Source organism: Leishmania mexicana, chromosome 34 (genome assembly GCF_000234665.1).
Source record: "Leishmania mexicana MHOM/GT/2001/U1103 complete genome, chromosome 34".
Classification (NCBI taxonomy): domain Eukaryota; phylum Euglenozoa; class Kinetoplastea; order Trypanosomatida; family Trypanosomatidae; genus Leishmania; species Leishmania mexicana.
This window is the reverse complement of record NC_018338.1, coordinates 1,686,619-1,703,898: the sequence shown is the minus strand read 5'-3', so window position 1 is coordinate 1,703,898 and position 17,280 is coordinate 1,686,619. Positions and strand designations below refer to the sequence as shown.

The window sequence follows — 17,280 nt, the reverse complement described above, 5'->3', positions numbered from 1 at the left end:
AGGGTGTATGCTAGTCCTGTAACGCCCTGCACAGTGTTGCTACATGCCGACGAGCAACCCGGGAAGGGGGCGAGTCTTGCGAAAGCAAGGTGACTTGAAGGTGCCGCAGTTAATGTCAACGACACACACCTACACACACACGAGCCGTGAGGTGGTGGCGGAAGCCGAGTTACATTCTAGTAGATGATTGAGGGGTAAAGGCTGTTGGAAGAGGCGAAAGGGGGGACTCTCTGTCTCTGTCTCAGGAACCAAGTAAAATAATAAAAGACACTCGCCTATTGCGGACGCAAAACGTTTCACTGCGGCACCACTCATGATGGCTGCATCTTGTTTGTCCTGTTGTGTTTCTACGGCGCTTTCCTACGCCTCCACGTGCCACGCGGCAAGGAAAAAGGGAAGAGGAAGCCAGGAGCGAATAGCCGGAGAGCACGCCGGCCGCCATAGGTGTGTGCCGGACCCCACAAACGTTGCGCGCGTGGGAAAGGAAAAAAAGAGGGAAAACACAACAGAGCACGAAAAAGGAAAACAAATGTGTGATGGTCGCGAACTCGGCATTTGTGTAAACACAGGCACGCTGTCACACACACACACACAAACACATATATATATATATACATATACACACACGAGGGGAGGGAAAAAAGTCAAGCAAAAGTAAGACAGGAGAAAGTGGAAGGGCGGGAGAGGGACCTCACCCACGTGCGGCACAGCAAAAGGACACCGCTCGCGCACCATCTCTCTCTTTCTTGACGTGTTTGCACTCAAGCGCGCATCGCTATCTGAGACCCTGCCCCGCCACCTTTCGCGCCATCCTCTTTCAGTTTACGTCTATTATACGCACTACAGGAAACATTTCTTTCTTTTTTTTGCATGCGTGTGCGTGTGTCTGGCCTAGGCGGACGCGGTGTACAGCTTCCACTGATCCTTCACCACCTTCGACGTGATTGGCCACAGGCGCTGCTGGCCAGTTTCCTGGAGGTGCTTGAAGCCCTGAACCGTCCCGGCACACTTGGGCGAGCCGCAGAGGCACACAAATGGCGTGTTCATGTCCCATTCCGTTGTCGTGTAGTTGAAGGCGATCATCTCATCCCTCGCGATGTCGCGGATCGTCACAAAGTCAAAGGTGCCCTCGCCAGACTCCTCGACGCGCACCTCGACATTCGGATCGCAATGGTGGGCGATACACTCTGCAGCGTCGCCAAAGAGGAGGTGCTGATGAACGCCAACACAGATGGTGTACATGGTGGGAAAAGGTATCACAAGTCCGGTGCAGTGGAACAGCGTTGTCCCGGCTGGGATGTCTCGGCACGCGTAGGCGGTCTGGCCCATGTCGCCGTTGGGCCGCACCACAAGAGCGTCCTGCGAGCTCTTCACAATCCAGCCATCCCACATTGCGTGAGCACGCACCGGCGGCTCACAGAGGTAGAGGCACTCCTGCTTGACTGAGTCGTCCATGAACTTGAAGCCCTTGCAGGCGTCGTCGAAGGTGTGCGGGAAAATCTCCGTCATGTCGTACACGAAGAAGTTCATGTTCACCGAGAGCTGCTCGTCGGAAGCCACGGGGCGGCTGGCGATGAGGCGCCCCTCGACCAGCACACAGTTGTACCGGTCCGTGTCGTGCGGCACCACGTAGTGACGCCCAACACATATCTGATTCGGCTGCACATCCAGGTACATCACCTCCAGGAGGATGTCGCCCTTGGCCACCGCACGCGCAGACTTGAGACGGCCGTCCGGCGCCGCACGCAGCAGCGTCGCGGGCAGCTGTACGTCCGCGTAAACAGAGGCCAGAGCCTTGATCGCCGGCGTCGCCTGCCGCTGGAGCAACGCGCGCTGAGCCTGGGAAAGGTGCTTGAAGCCGCGAATCTCGTACACGCACTGCGGCGAGCCGCACAGACAGCGAAACGGCGTGGTCATGTCCCACTCCGTCGCGTTATAGTTGAAGGTGATGAGCTCGCCAGCCTTGATCGCCCGCAGCGCCTGGCACTCGAGCGTGTTGTTCATTGCGTCGACACGAACGCGCACGTTGGGGTCGCAGCTGTGAGCGAGGCACTGCGCCCCATCCGCAAAGAGCAGGTGGCGACCCTCGTCCAACATGATGGTGTACAGGGTCGGATACGGGATACACAGCCCCTTCACTTGGAAGAAACAGCTGCCTGCGGTGATGTCGACGGCAGCAAACGTCGCTTGGCCCATTTCGCCGTTCGCGTGCACCTCCACAAGCGGACAGCTGCACGGAATTCGGTAGCCATCACGCAGAGCCGCCGCGCGCACGGATGGCTCCGTGAGAATCAGCCGTGCCGCCTGCGCCGCCGCGGACAGAGCGGCAAAGCCCTTCACCGTGTGCGGGGCCGCGTCGGCGGCGCACGTGCACGTGAACGGCTCCGCCAGGGTGAAGGCCAGACAGTTCAGATCGAGCGTGATCTCTGTCTGGGCACAGACCGTCCCGATCACGATCACACGCCTTTCCACTATCGCGGCTGTCGGCACGCAGCTGTGTCTCAGCTGCACGCCACCCACAAGCGCGTAGCCGACTCGCAGTTGCACCTGCAAAGCCTCCAAAATGATGAGCCCCTCCTTCAATTCCTTTGCGGCGCGCACACGTCCGTCTTGGTCAGTGCGCAGCTGCGCCCCCGATAGTGCCCTCCAGTTGAATGACTGATCTCCCAGCTGGCGCATTGCTGGGGTCAGCATCCACCACAGTCGCTGCCGCTGCACCCCAGATAGGTGCTTCAGGCCGCAAATGCGTCCGAAGCAGGCACTGTCACCGCCACACAGGCACGAGAACGGGTTGCTCAGGTCCCACTCCGTCGTCAAGTAGTTGAACGCGACCAACTCACCCTCCTCAATGTCACGGAGGGCGAGGCAGTCAAGCGAGCGGCTCTCTGCGTCGACCATGATGCGCACGTTTGGTGTACAGCTGTGGGCAAGGCACTGCGCACCGTCGGCAAACTGCAGGTGGCGACCCCGTTCCAGCTGGATGGTGTACACCGTTGGGAAGGGCAACACAAGCCCGTTCACCTTGAAGAAGCGGGTGCCTTTTGGAATGCTGCGTGCCGCGAAGGTGGCCTGCCCCATCACCCCGTTCGCCTTCACCGTCACCAAGGGGCACGGGCAGGGAGTTCTGAAGCCGGCAGCAGTCGCCTCTGCGCGCACGTCTGGCGCCGTGCAGAGCAGAATGCGCGCCTTCTTCATCTCTGACAGCGCGGCGAAGCCTCCGACGACGTGCGTGCAGTCGGCTCCGTTACAGTGGCATGTGAAGGGCTTTGCCAGCTTGTAGCACAGCTGATTCACGTTCAGGGTGACGGCGGTGCCGGCCGTGCAAGCATCGCTCAACACAACGCGGCCCTCCAACAGAACGGCCGAGGCGTTGCAGGAGTGGGCGAGAGAGATGTCGCCGAAGCAGACGTGATCGCCTTCCACCGCGAAGCCCACCGCCGCCTCGAAGAGCACTGTGCCCGACGGTAGGTCCCTAGAGAGCGAGAGAGCGCCGCTCATGCCGGCCGGGGCCACAAGCGCGCTGTTGAGCGTGGCCAGGGTGCTTGCTGTCTGCCGAATGCTCTGTGCGAAGAGAGACTGCACAGCTCGGGTTGCCATGCTCCAGAGCTTCAGCTGACCCTCCCGCTTCACGTGACGGAAGCCGGCGATGCGGCCATGGCAGTTGCTGCTGCCGCATGCACAGGTGAATGGCTCACTCATGTCCCACTCCGTCGCCAGGTAGTTGAAGGAGATCAGCTCGTCCACAGCGATATCGCGCAGCGCGAAGCAGTCGAAGCTGCCTGTTTCGGCACTCACAACAACACGCGTGTTCGGGTCGCAGCTGTGCGCGAGGCACTGCGCCCCGTCTGCGAAGAGCAGGTGCTTCCCCTCACCGAGGTAGATGGTGTACACAGTAGGGAAGGGCAGCACCAGCCCGTTGACGTGGAAGATCCGCGTGCCGGCGGCAATGTTTCGGCTTGCGAATGTGGCGTTGCCGATGGTTAGCGTGCGCCGCACGTCTGCAAAGGTGCTGGAGGAGACGATCTCGTAACCGTCCTCGAGCGCTGCCGCCCGCACCTCATTCGATGCCGTGCTCCACCACGATTGCTTCGTCTTGACGGGAAGCGACTTGAAGCCGCTGACGTGACCGGTGCAGCTGACAGAGCCGCAAGAACACGGCAGGGCTGGCGAGAGCGTGTAGTAGAGGAGGTTCAGGTTGAAGGTAACCGCGTCGCCGACGGAGAGCGGGCGAGACGCGACGACGCGGCCGTTCACGAGGACGGTGTTCGCATCACACGAGTGCGACAGGCGCAGCCGCTCAAGCACCAGCTCGTTTTGCTGCCGCTGCGGGGTGCCACAGACCTTGAACAGCACCGTGCCCGCCGCAAGATCGCGCTGTGAGGTCAGACGACCCTCTGTCGTCGTGAACAGTGCGGTGCTGCCGTTCAAGGCGCCAAAAGTGGCTCCCGAGAGCAGCGGCGAGCGGTACTTTTCGCACACGGCGGGGCTGCAGTACGGCAGCAGGTGCTCCTGCTGCTCGCGATCGAGGAAGCGGAATCCCTTGATCAAGCCGTAGCAGCAGTACACGTTGCAGGAGCAGTGAAACACCTTGCTGACCTCCCACTCCGTTGTGAGGTAGTTGTAGGTCAGCTTTTCGTCTGCCTCGATGGCGCGCAGGGCAATGCCGCGGATGTGCGCACCGTCGATCTCGAGGCGAACGCTCGGGAGGCAGGAGTGCTGCAGAAACTCAGATCCGCCTGTCAACCGCAGGTGCAAGTCGCCCGGCAGCTCGACAGTGCTGCGAATCGGGAATGGCAGCGGCACGCCGGTCGTCTCGAAGACGACGTCACCTTCTTCATGCTCTTTGGTGCTGACCGCCACTGGCTCGCCAGCCTTCGCCCGCACCACCGCCAGCTGGCCCTCGTCGCTGCCGCGGGGGAGGAAGCCGTCGTCGATGGCCTGCTGCCGCACCTGCTCATCGGCGAGGCGGTAGAGCTCCTGCTTGGCCTCCTCCTCGAGATAGCGGAAGCCTGGCACAACGGGGCGCTCGAAGGTGTGTGCTGACTTCGCCTTCGGCGTGTGCGTCTCTCCCCCCTCGCTCGCCGGCGTTGCTGGCGACATGCTCGACTTGAGCAGGTCGTAGAAGCACAAGTTGAAATTCACGACGATCTCCGCATCAGCGCTTAAGGGCTTCACGGCGACGAGGAAGTGGCTGATGATGGTGACATTGAAGTCATCGCCGTGGCGCACCGTGATGCCATCCGGCAGCACCAGCTGATCCTCGAAAACAGAGAATGCGCGAGGCAGCGGCAGGACAATGTCCCCCACGACGAATGCAGTGGCGGCCTTCATGGGGACGAGGAGCACTGGGTAAAGAATGATGTTGGGTGGGGGAAGGGTCACGCTGTTCGCGATTGCTTGCGTGATGGGCTATACTGCCGACTTGTGCAGGACGCACCGTTGGTATCACAGGGAGCGGAAGGGGCGAAAACGGACGGAGTCGACGTGAGTGCCTGCCTGTGTTTGAGGACGGAACAGCTACGAGTCTATTCTATGGGTGTCTAACCATGCTTTCAGAGAGATGAGGGAGGAGGGAGGAGGGAGGAGGGAGGCCAGACACTTTCGCCTTTCCTCTTTCCTCCTTTCTTGTACGAGTTACGGTCTATGACAACGACGACGATGGCGAGAGGATGTCAGCGTCAGAGACGAACATGAACATGAACATCAACAACAACAAAAGGAAGATGCGTTGTCCACGAGGAGGGAGGAGAGAGAGAGAACACAATCAAAAAATCACGGAGGGTTGAAGAGGAAACCGTTAAAAGTATAAAGAACACGCACGTGGGGCGACTGCCGACACGCTCGCGTGTCTGTCTGTGTGTGTGTATGTCCTGTGCGTGTTTTCTCTGCTTTTGCTTCTGGCAGTTTGCTCTTTTACCTTGGTGAGGGTGGGCAATGTGGGCTTGCGTGGGGGTTCCTCGGTTTCTCGACGGTCTACGCGGGCTGTGAAGGTGTGCGGTCGCCAACGCACACGCGCAGCGTCGTGACAAAACAAAGAATTCTGCTAGGACACCGGAGGAGGCCGCTTCGAGCGCGAAACCGAAGCGATGGAGAGTCCGCCGTTGACGCACACGTCTACACCGCAGGGCAGAGTGTTCCTTAAAAGAGACGTGCGCACGCACACACACACACACGCACACACACACACACACGACAAAGAAGAAGAGAAACGCAGCCACAAGAAAACAAACGTGAGGGAAACACCTTGGAAAGGGGGGCGGGGCGAAGGTTCGTGCCGGGTTGTGCTTGACGTCAGTGAAGGCGACTGAAGAACTGATATGTGGGCGAGATGTGCCTCCGCCCCAAACAAGTAGGGGGCAAAGATTTATGCGTGATGGAGGGGGAGAGAGAGGAAGGGATGAGGTTCTCTGCGGAAGGCGCGCGCGTCCTCCTGTGGGAGGCTCACCGCGGCTGTCTCGTTGGGGATATGATCCGATACAGACGCACATGAAGTGCTTGCGCGTGCGTCCGAGTGAGATGAGAGGATAGGCATGTGGGTGCGCTGTGCGTCGGCACACAAACGCACGACGTGCGGCTCGGTGGGGTAATAGTGATGGAGGTGAGGGGGCTGTGTCCATGCCGAAGCGTTTTTCCGCACCATCGGCCTCAGCAACGGTGATGATGTGTTTCTGCACATTTCTCGAAGATTTCAAAAAATGACAAACACCGCTTCTCTCTCTTTTCTGAACAGCGGATATCGAGAAGGGTGGAGAGAGGGGGGGGTGCATGCATGTTGACCACCTCACCCACTGCACTCCTCGAAAGACGATCTACTCCGTAGGGCTGTCTTCTTTGCCCTACTCGTCGACAAGGGCACTCCTGTAGTTCATTATGCCAAAGCAGAAAGATGCACCGCGCTGGCGGCACTCGTTGGCCGCCTTCTCCACGTCCGTCACCATCATCCGCGCCATCACCGCCCCGGCTGTGACGAGGTGCAGCTGCATCAAGTGCCCCGGAAACTGGTAGGACAGCACGACCTTAAAAGGGTACAGCGGGTGGATAGCGATGCCGACAAAGGCGAGATCTAAGCTGCAGAGAACACGCCGCTTGTACTCGCCTGTTAGCAGCTCTTGCGACCGCACCCTCTCCGGAACGCTGATGGGAATTTCCAAAAAGAGTAACTCCCTCCCCTCCTTACCGGCGGTCACCGAAGGAAGCACCATGCAGACCGGCGTTCCCGGTGGGGCGATGAGAGGCGCTTGGCTGTCCGAGTGCCACTCGCTGGTTATCTCGCACCGAATCGAGAGCTCCGTAGTTGCGTTAGACAAGGTGAAGTGCATCGATTGCGTGTGCTGAGGCGAAAGCTGCCGAAGTGTTGTTTGCAGCAGGTCCGCTCCGTTCCCTTGGGTGCGACACACAAACGCACGCCGCATCAAGAGAAAAATGAGATACAGATTCAGCTCACACTCCGCATCCGACACCGGCGAGCGAGTTGAGTAGTCAAAAGCGCGAGCGATGCTGTCCTGCAGAGCGTGGTACGCGATTGTCCACTGTGCCGCCTCACGCGGCTGCTGGTAGGATCTTGAGAGGAGTGGTGGCCACGCGCTCAGGATGAGACTGCACTCATCCGTCAACAGAAGAGGAAAGGCGGGGAAAAAAAGGTACAGGTCCTTCTTGCTGTTGTGCTTAACCGCCGTCTCCGGCAGCGGCAAACGCGCCTGTTCTGCCGTCTCCATCCACATTGCGGCTTCCTTCAGCTTCAGAAACATCGGCGCGTAGGGGTCTTGGATCGGCAGCGGTGCCTCCTCCTCCACCGGCTCGATGTCGCGGAAGGAAATGCGAGAGAGTGGCACCACACTGTCCGCATCCTTCTGCTCCTGCACTATCTTCTGTATCACCGAGGCGTACTGCTTCGCGCAGTCCAGCAAGAGACGCTGCACCAGCTTCATCATCTCAAGGTACACATTTGCCCAATCGGCCTTGCCTGGCGCCGCACTTGGAATCACATCGAGCAGCAACGACAGCGAGGCGGTCACGCAGCTGAGTCGAGTTGCCTGGAAGTACTTCACTTGGGTATAAAGCGCGGCAACGAGGTGAGGGATAAGGGACACGAATGCAGTGGGGGTGTCCGTCCGCAGCGATGGCCACACTTTCTGAACGAGCTTCTCCTTTGGGGGCGGAATCGTAGAGCCTGGACCACCGATCAGCACCATCCCCGTTTTCTGGTACGGTGTTTCGATGTAGAAGAACTGACCAAGTGAGCTGGGGAAGCGCAGCGGGGGTGAAGGTGAAGCCGATGAGGTGGGCTGCGGTCTTGTGCGCGAAAGCGCGTGCCGACAGACGGCAACCACCGGCTCATGCAGGTCCACGCGTGTGGACTCCAACACCATGGACACTACGGTGAAGCGCGAGGTGCCGGAGGATGAGTGGAGCGGCTTCAAGAAGAAGTCCACTAACGCGGCGGCAACGCAAGCATCGGTGTTCACCTGTGACCAATAAAAGAGGAACGCCAACACAACACACGCAGGGGCATACGAGCCGCTGGGTTGAACACTAAGCGCTGGGTACTTGGCGCACGTCACACTCGCCACCGAGGAGTCGAAGGCGATGCCGGCAGAATTCACCTCATCCTCGATGGTGCCGCGGAAGCGTGGAAAGAGAACTCGCTGCGTCACCGCCGCCGCTTGCGTACCCGCGTTGGACACTGGTGTGCGACAAAGATCATTTATATAGAGCAGCTCGTCCTCCAGGTCCTCCAGCTGCATTGTCAGCACACGAGTGTTCACCACTCGGGGGGCACGAGCGGCAGGGGGCGGCGCTGTCGCAGCAGCATCGGAGGAGAAGGAGAAAACCGCTACGCTGGGGTCGCTGGACGCACGTGCGAAACTCCCCATCCCTTGCAGGGAGATCCAGGACGGAACATGTGCTGCAAGGCGCACGATCTGCGCATTCACGAAGTGCAGTACACTTCGAAAGACGTCAGCAATGGACGCGCCTATGAAGGCAGACACCGCCGTATCCTGTAACTGTGCGATTGTGATGATGATCTGCTTGGCGGCGGTGCGCACCATGACATCCTCCGAGCCCAGCAGCCGCACAGCTCGATCCCAGAGCGGAAAGGCCTTGTCCTGTGCTTCAAAGAAGAGTTGCACTGTGTCGGGTGTACACCGCAGGGCTAAAGACTTCAGGAAGGACACGTACAACGAGACAAATTCGTCATCGTGAATGTCGAACTCGACGGCGACCATGCGATTGATGTGATTGTTGCTGCAGAGGTAGTAGAGCGACGACGTCCGCGACAGGTTCTGCAACATGACTGTGACACTCTGCAGGCTCTGCTGTTTCACAGACGACGGCATTAGACCATTGGTGACTAGGCGCTCGAGCGTGTTCATGACGTCGCGCTCCAGCACCCGCTCAAACCACTCGTGGTGGTTGCCGTCCATCCAGACGAGCACTTCGGTAAGCTCCCGCATGTGCTGAAGGGAGGCATCGATCAGCTTGCTCTTGCGTTCGGCATCGCCTGAGCTGCTGAGAAGTGTTTCCTCGATACGCTCCACTTCCGTGCACAGTCGGTTAGCATTCTCCAGGGAGAACTTGTCCAGTCGGCTAAACGCTTCCTTTATCTTGTCCATATCGCTGCTATTCAGGAACAGAGAGAGATGAAATCCATGTAGCGGCCCACGGCGTGTAGTTTGGCGTGTTCCGCTCCAGTGTATGTGTGTGTGTATGGGACACACGCACAGAGAGAGAGACGGCTCGCGAGCTGCAGAAGCAACCCGTGATTCACACTCAGACAGACACGCAAAGGTACACACACGAGCCCACAAGAAGTCACTCACAGCGACGCGTATTCTGCGCAGCTGACATGCCGTTACGAACGCCCACGAGTAACAAGCGTGACCACGATACAAAAAAATACGGGTGCTCTTTCTCAGCCCATCATGGGAGTGAGGGTGGTGTGTGTGTGTGTGTGTGTGTGGTGCGCACCACAGCAAACAGGAGAGAGAATGCGGAGATTGAGAGACTGGGAGAAAGTGAAGCGAGGCGCCGGACAGGGCACATGTCGTGTTTTTTCTTCTCCGTCAACGCGTCCGTTTCTCTGCCACCGGTCATGACGTCAACGCCACTCCCCACACGAGTCTTACAGCAACGCGCCGACGCAGTCGTCAGAGAGCACGACGCCCCCTGCCTCGTGCTCTACCAGCCTTCCTCCCCCCCTTTGCCTCGCCCGACGCCGCCCAGCCGCCTCCCCCATCGTGCCGGTTGCCGGGTGAGAGATGCGCTGGTGCCGCGCGGACGCCGGCCGCTCCGACGCAACGCCATTCAGCACCTGACACACTGCCGACATCCGTGGCGATGCATCGCACTGGCTTCCCTACGGCGTAGACGCGTGAGCCTGTCAGCGCCAGAGGACCTGGGGCTCTGCATTGGCAGGGGATAGGGGAAGGGCTGTTTTGCCTCTTCCCATACACAGAAAGAGTTGGGGCACTGATGTGTGTTCCCCCGTCATGAAAGGACGAGGTCGACGCTACACAGTAAAAGGCGGAGGAAAAAAAGAGTAGTGTACTCGCAGAAAAGCCACGTTCAAACAACGCACACGCACAGAGCGAATCAAGAGCAAAGGAGGACTCAACAGAGCAAGTGAGAGCTGTTGAGAGGCAAGCAGAGAAGGTATTGTGCTGTGCCTGCGTGCGAGGGCGTGCCTGTGCGAACTGCCTTTCGAAAGTTTACCCGTGAGATGGGGCCCGGAGGTGTCGGGGATGCGGAGTGTCTGTAGGGGTATTGGCATTGCATCACCATACGCCCTTGATATGACCAGGAGAAGCTTTCGAGAGGTCAGGGAGGGATGTGTAGTGGAAGTGCAAGGATACGAGAGAGAGGGGAAAGTCGATACACCCTCCCCCCTAAAAAACGGCGATTTAGTGAGGCATCATAAGTGCTGCCTTTTGCCGCTGCCAAGATTGCGCGGCGGTGGCAGAGCGGGCACCCAATCTGTGCGGCACCGGCACCTCGTTGAGGAGTCTTTGCACATTTCTTTCCCTGTTGATGTAAAGCTTGCTCTGTAATAATTGGTTGTCCTCTTGGGAAGGTTCCGAAAGCACAACGTAGCGCGATGGATAGTAACGTGCCGGAAACCACACATCACCGGAGAACTTTAGTGCAGAGAACAGCCTTTGACGCGCGACATGAGCAGCCACCGTTCGACCTTGTCGGGTGCTCCGTCATCCGTCTACCCTGCCTCTCTCTGCGTTTTGATGCTCACGCTCCTTCTTGTCGAGCAAGCGCAGCAGCAGCTCCACGCGATCACGGATGGTCGACTGCGGGCGACTGGCCACGAGCACGTTCTTCAGCCCAGCCATGACCACCGTTGGATTGCCGTCGGCAAAGAAGTCAACGAAGCCAACGTAGAACATCGGGGTCGGCGTGATGGTGAAGCCGGCAATGCGGAAGCACCCGTCCGTGGGACTGAAGGGCACGGATACAACCACCTGCCCCATTGTGCTCACGACAAGCTCTGCACCACCTTTCGCGTTGTAGACGCATGTCACACAGAGCAGGCCACGACTCAGGATATGGCCCGCTATGGTGGTCTCCTCGGCGCCTGTCGCGCCGTTCGAGAAACTCTGATTCACAGGGGAGGTGGCAAGGCTGCTTGAGGCATGTGGCGGGTTTGCAGGAGAGGGGTCGCTCCATCCCATCTTCCGCTGCTGCTGCTGCTGCTGGAGCTGCGACAGTGGAAGGTGGCGCCGACTGAAGAAGTGGTGCAGGGTGCTCAAATCGTGGAAGTTTTTTGAGCTAATGGGCGCGCCCTCGAGGCTTGCCATTGGCGAGTTCACGGCGGTGAACGTAGACTGCTGCCCATTCGCAAGTGTGATGACTTGCGGGATATCTGCAACGCTTTGCGTGGTAGCGGCGCCGCTGTTGACGGCGCGCAGCACCAGAAGGTGACCGGCGCTATCGAGAATCACCAGTGCGGCGCAGTCCATCCCGTCATGCCGCGCAAACTCGTCAGCGTGACTCAAAAAACTGCCGTTCTTGAGCGTGTCCTCCTCCATGGCGTCGTCCAATAGGGCATCCACGACAGCGTTGCGGGTCTGTGACCGCTCATTCGCCCGCTTCGTCTGCACAAACATTACATCGGCCACGGGCCCGCTGACTCGCAGCACCAGGCGCTGCGAGGTAAGTCCCAGCAGGTACACCCGACCATCAGTCGTCCCGGCCGCCGCGATCACGCTTGTCGTGGTAGACTGCACAGCAAAGGCGCAGATGACGCGGTCTGGCTGAAACTGCAGCAGCCACGGTGCCACATCTTTGGTCGCTGACGGTTCCGCACGCACTTGGATGCAGCAGTTGGCGCAAGCGCTGCCCACAGACGGGGAGGCAGCGGCCGTCGCTTCAGCAGCTCCACGGACATGACAGGCGGAGACGGTGAGGAAGAGCAGCTCGCCGCGTCGCCGTGCTGATGCTGCTGCCGAGGTACCGCCCAGCTCTGCTGCAGCGGCGCCACTGCCAACAGTTGGGTGCGACTGCTTCACAACTGTGCTGGCAGGCGTGCTGTTGGTGCCGGCCCCTGCGTCGGACTGGCCGAAGTGCCCCGCAGACAGCGTTGTCGAGCCTAGCGGGGAGTATACAGAGCACATCACAACATGATTCGGGGCCGTCTTGTTTTTGGAAACTGCCATAGAAGGGTGGTAAAACAAACGGAGCACAGACTGCATCGGGCACAAGGGTAGGGCATCATGAGCCACCACATGCACCAGCTCTGCTTCCGCGTGTCCGCCGCCACTGCCGACGCTCCGTGCCGAGGACGGCGCCAGGATACACCGCAACTGAGCCATGAGGACCGTTATATGGTGCTGCAGCGTGGCATCGGACCAGGCAACCACAATAGCGATCGTGTCGTCCTTGGAAATTTCCTGCGCCGCATGGGCACCGTTCCCATCCTCACCTGCGACGAGGCAGGCGGTGACAGCGACAATGCTGGCACAGCTTCCGTTCGTGTGCGGCAGTATGACGGTGCCACTGCAAGATACGGCCGCGCTCTCGCCCTCGCGCGCGGTGGCGTTTGACCGCCCTCCTCCGCCCTCAAGCGGTGCTACCGGTCGCCAAAGGAGCCGCGTGAGGAGGCGGTGGCAACCATAGCGCCGCTGGGTGAGATCCGGGCCAAGAATGGCGATTCCGTCGGCCATTCCGACCACGCAGGCCGAAAAGCCGTGTAGGCTGTGGGGCTTGTAGGAGATGACAGCCACGCAACCAACGCGTGGCACGCCAGGCAGATCCGTTTCCTCGCCGCAGGTGCTGGGCAGCATTGTCTGCCCCGCCACTCCTCCTGTCGTGGCTGCTGATATCGATGAGTCCTTCAGGGTTGTCATTGCTCCTGGAACGGAAAACAAAAGGGACCTTCAGGCAAGCTAGATGGGGGTGGCGTGCGCAGAGGGCCGTTGCATTTGTCACAGCGACTGCGCACCAACCTCGATGTGCACTTTGACGGATTGAAGTTTTTTCCGGTGAGGGGGGAGCAAGAGGAGAGTCGAGTGCGCGCAATGCCGAAGAGAAGAGAAGGGGAGGCTCAGAGCGAGCGTGGAGTAGCGCCTATCGAATAGCATGCGTGGAGCATTCACGCTCTGGAGAGTGAGCTCCTCACTCGCACGAAACGAGCGGTATGGCGCGCAGAGGAGGGGAGGGGGGGAGGAATAGTCATGCGGTGTCGCTATGTAGCTGAGAGAAACAGCGACACGACAATGTGTCATGGGTAATGGGCTCAGACACGAGGAGGAGGGGCGACGGGTGGCTACAGATTGTACTGGAATCTTCGTGAAGTGCTCTTGAAATGGTTGTAAGGCAGTGGACTGAGGGGCAGGGGAGCCGTGATCTGGCCCCGAAGACGCCGACATAGATTCATAAGAAGGTGCAAGCAGACGAGATCACCACAAAAAGAGCACACTGCCAGAGAGACAGAGCGCGAGGAAAGCGAGCACGGTCTCTGGGTGAAGGGTGCGCCGTGTACCGCATAACCGTCCATCAATAAGGTAACAGACTACTCCTTCACGGTGTGAGGGATGGAAAGTGGGGGGAAGGGGAGAAAGAGGGGGACAAAGTGTTGCGAGCAACATCCGCAAGCACCGTCAACTACCCGTCGGACGACAGAGGAAAAAGGAACAGAAGAGGACGCACCTACACGAGCGTACTTGGCTAACAAAGCAGTGCGCCGCACGTTTCTGCGATGGACAGCGACGCGTAAGCAAACGAAAAGACGGGCGTCAGCAAAGGCGAGCATCTGTCGACGTTTTGCTCGTCAGTTTCCCACGTCACATCCTTCTCTCTTCCCTACCCTACGCGGGGAAAGTGTGTCCCTGACTGGCGCCGTCGATTTCTACGCGTTCGCCTTTTTCGGTGCCGTCTCCACGCACGGCGCCTTATCCGTTTTCTTCACCGCGTTCATCGTTGCGATTCGCTCCTTGATCTTCTTCTCCAACTCAGCCTTCATGGCGGGGCGGTAGCCGAGGAAGAAGAGAACCTCCAGCCAGACAAAGAACACCGCTGCGTGGATTGCCTGCAACGGATCCTCCATGAAGGCTGGCTGCCGACCCTCGATAAACTTGTGCCCCAAGATCTGCGCGGCCCAGCCGAGAACGTGAATCCCAATGCTGGTCGGCACGTGGTGGATGAGCACCTGTGAGGAAAGGTACTCCATGGCCGCTATCACTGGCGCGTAAAGTGCCCCCGCACTCGGCTCCATCTTGATGAAAGAGACCGCGTAGAAGGCGGTGACGATGTGGGAGAGGTTGACACTGCCGGCGATGGGCACACGCGCAAGGAAGCTCATCGCGGTCGTGAAAATGGCCGGTACAAAGATCACATGAATCATTTGGTTTGGCCACTTGTGATGATACGCCCCGTAGAAGACGAAGCTCTTCCTTAGGTCGAAGTAGTTCTCCAAGTACGCGAGCATGGTTTCATCAGTTCTCTCTCTCCGTGTATGCTGGCGCCCTACTCAAAAGATGGCTTTGCAGTTGTGGTCGTGGTGATGGAACTCAGAAGCTCCAGCAGATGTTGATGGCTTCTGTTGTATGGCGACTTTGGTGGGGTACCGCAGTGTGTAGGAAGTGCCTGAAAAAAGGATCCCTGTATGCATCATTGCAGCGCTGGAGAGAAGCGAACACACATGCCCACGCACAAAACAGAGGAAGGATCGACAGAGGAGGACGAGGAAGGGCGATGAGTGTTCTGGGTGCGATTTCGTCGACGCATAAAGAGGGAGAGCGAAGCGAGAACGTCACAGCAACCCGACACGCTCACAAACGGGGTGACGCACATAGGATCGATTACGTAGGGGGACCGCTCTTGCCACGCTTTACAGCCGTCTCCAATTTCGTATGTCGCTGCGTTGCCGCAGCTTGGTACTTTTCCACTTTTTGCTTTGCCTTTCCTGCTCTTTGCCCGCTGCCGAAAGGACATCTTCCCTCCCTCCACACCACAACCACCACCTGCTGCACATGCTGCCCCCTCACGCCTGCCTCCTTCGCTCCTTTCCTCTCTCGGGCAACTCCACAAGGAGGGATGACTAAGAGGAATATAGACGGAACAAAAAGCCTGAAAGGGAGCAGTGATGCAAGACAGGAAGAAGGCCGCCGCTCGCACCAGAAGTCCGTCCACCAACGAAAAAAAAAAGAACGGATACAGCGACTTATCGTGGCGATGGCGCACGTGTGGCACAGCACGTAAACAGACGTCACTGCAGCTTTCACTGGAACCACACGGAGGATTAGCGAGCAGTGATGGCAAGCGAGAGGGGAGGGGAAGAGACGAGAGAGGGAGAAACAATCAGGCAACCGCAGATCATCGCGAGCAAGGCAGGTGCGCCCTCCTTTCCCTACAAAACTGTCAGGCTTGTTCACAGCAAACAGACAAGGCAGAAAGGCGCACCGACTCTTCACAGAGGGGTTCACCGTCCGCTGGCGCGCCGCAAAGAAGCCCCCCTCTCTCTTTTCCTCGCTCACGCCTCCGCACAACGTCTCGCTAGAAACACTACTAATAAGCAAAGAGAGGCAATCTCCCAACAATAGAGACTCCACCTACACCTCCGCGATCAAGAACAACGAAATGCTGCCGGCCTATGCGTCAACCTTGGAGAGGCCCACCAGCTCATACCCGCTGTACTGCAGAGTCGCCTTGATGTTCGCCTCTGCTTGGGCCTCCTTGTGTCGCAGCTGTGCAGCGACGAAGGCGTCTGTAGCGGACTGGATGTTGCGCAGACACCGGTTCCACCACATCTTTACATGGAACATGGTCTCCGTGTGGAGGGTGCTCTTGGCTTGGGTGAGCTGCGTCTCCACCTCCTTGTCCTTTTCCACCATCTTGGCGTACAACTCGTCGTACGTGCTCGGCGCGGTGAAGATCGGCACGATGGAGATGCGGTCTTGCATCGCCATTCGGTTGCGTTCCACAATGCGGTCGACCTGAAGCTGCTCCTCCTCCACACGGTTGCGGATGCTTGTGCTAAGGAAGAAGTACACCAGCGCTACGCTAGCTGCGCCGACACCAAGTGAGACAGTGAAGACCTGCATGCGACGGAGGCTGATAAAGGGCTTCGGCTCCACGTACGACTGCAGTCTCTCCGGGGCCTCGGTCGCTGGCGGAATGAAATCGGACGGCGACCGGGTTGCCGTGTGGACGTGCTTGTACTCGGTCGTCGCGCTCGTCGTCGAGCTCTTCGCAACACTGCCCAGAGACGAGCTGACAGTTTGGAGGTCGCTACCGCCACAAGCGGCCGCTGCCGCAGGGGCGAATCGAGCAGCGCAACGACGCATCAATGGATGAAAGTGGGTGGGTGGGGGGGGAAGGGGAGCTGCTTTACAATCTCGATGTGGCTGATACTGGGCCTTCTTCCCACACACCAGCGGCTCTTTGTTTCTTGTGCACAGCGCTGTCGATGAAAGGGTGCCGGTTGCTGTGCGCACGCTTGTGATGGGTGTGGGGAAGGGGTTGTCGGGTCTTGCGCCAGCAGTGAGCCCAAATGGATGAGGGTGGGCAGAGGTAGTGTGAGGAGCCCAAGAGGTCCGAGGGCAGAGGAGAACGTAGAAGGAGAGAGCGTGGGCGGAAGTGTAGCGCGAAGTCATGGGCGAGGAAGTAAGGAATACTAGGGAGTAGCTGACGTCAGCGTATAGAACTCAAGCCCTTTCGCACGAGCAAAGTCCCCATGAGTACTGGTGAAAGATGCCTACGTGCCGGTTCACCTTGCAGAGGGCGTGCGCTTACATGATACCAAGCTGGTTTGGCCAGCGCCATGGTGTACTT

At 58.9% G+C, this 17,280-nt stretch overlaps 5 protein-coding genes across 5 annotated transcripts; all 5 read right to left on the bottom strand.

Annotated features, from left to right (window-relative positions):
- Window positions 1–891: 891 nt before the first annotated feature.
- On the bottom strand, window positions 892–5,331 carry LMXM_34_4550 (conserved hypothetical protein; the record flags this gene model as incomplete). The annotated part of the gene is made up of 1 exon (XM_003879402.1): window positions 892–5,331. One exon carries the CDS (start codon window positions 5,329–5,331, stop codon window positions 892–894), a length of 4,440 nt encoding a protein of 1,479 aa, XP_003879451.1.
- A 1,505-nt stretch (window positions 5,332–6,836) lies between these two features.
- On the bottom strand, window positions 6,837–9,614 carry LMXM_34_4540 (conserved hypothetical protein; the record flags this gene model as incomplete). Its single annotated transcript, XM_003879401.1, has 1 exon — window positions 6,837–9,614. One exon carries the CDS (start codon window positions 9,612–9,614, stop codon window positions 6,837–6,839), a length of 2,778 nt encoding a protein of 925 aa, XP_003879450.1.
- Window positions 9,615–11,204: 1,590 nt separating this feature from the next.
- Window positions 11,205–13,355, bottom strand: LMXM_34_4530 (conserved hypothetical protein; the record flags this gene model as incomplete). Its single annotated transcript, XM_003879400.1, has 1 exon — window positions 11,205–13,355. The coding sequence occupies one exon, from the start codon at window positions 13,353–13,355 to the stop codon at window positions 11,205–11,207; it is 2,151 nt and encodes a 716-aa protein (XP_003879449.1).
- A 1,001-nt stretch (window positions 13,356–14,356) lies between these two features.
- On the bottom strand, window positions 14,357–14,935 carry LMXM_34_4520 (hypothetical protein, unknown function; the record flags this gene model as incomplete). Its single annotated transcript, XM_003879399.1, has 1 exon — window positions 14,357–14,935. The coding sequence occupies one exon, from the start codon at window positions 14,933–14,935 to the stop codon at window positions 14,357–14,359; it is 579 nt and encodes a 192-aa protein (XP_003879448.1).
- A 1,162-nt stretch (window positions 14,936–16,097) lies between these two features.
- LMXM_34_4510 (conserved hypothetical protein) lies at window positions 16,098–16,793 on the bottom strand (the record flags this gene model as incomplete). The annotated part of the gene is made up of 1 exon (XM_003879398.1): window positions 16,098–16,793. One exon carries the CDS (start codon window positions 16,791–16,793, stop codon window positions 16,098–16,100), a length of 696 nt encoding a protein of 231 aa, XP_003879447.1.
- Window positions 16,794–17,280: the final 487 nt, after the last annotated feature.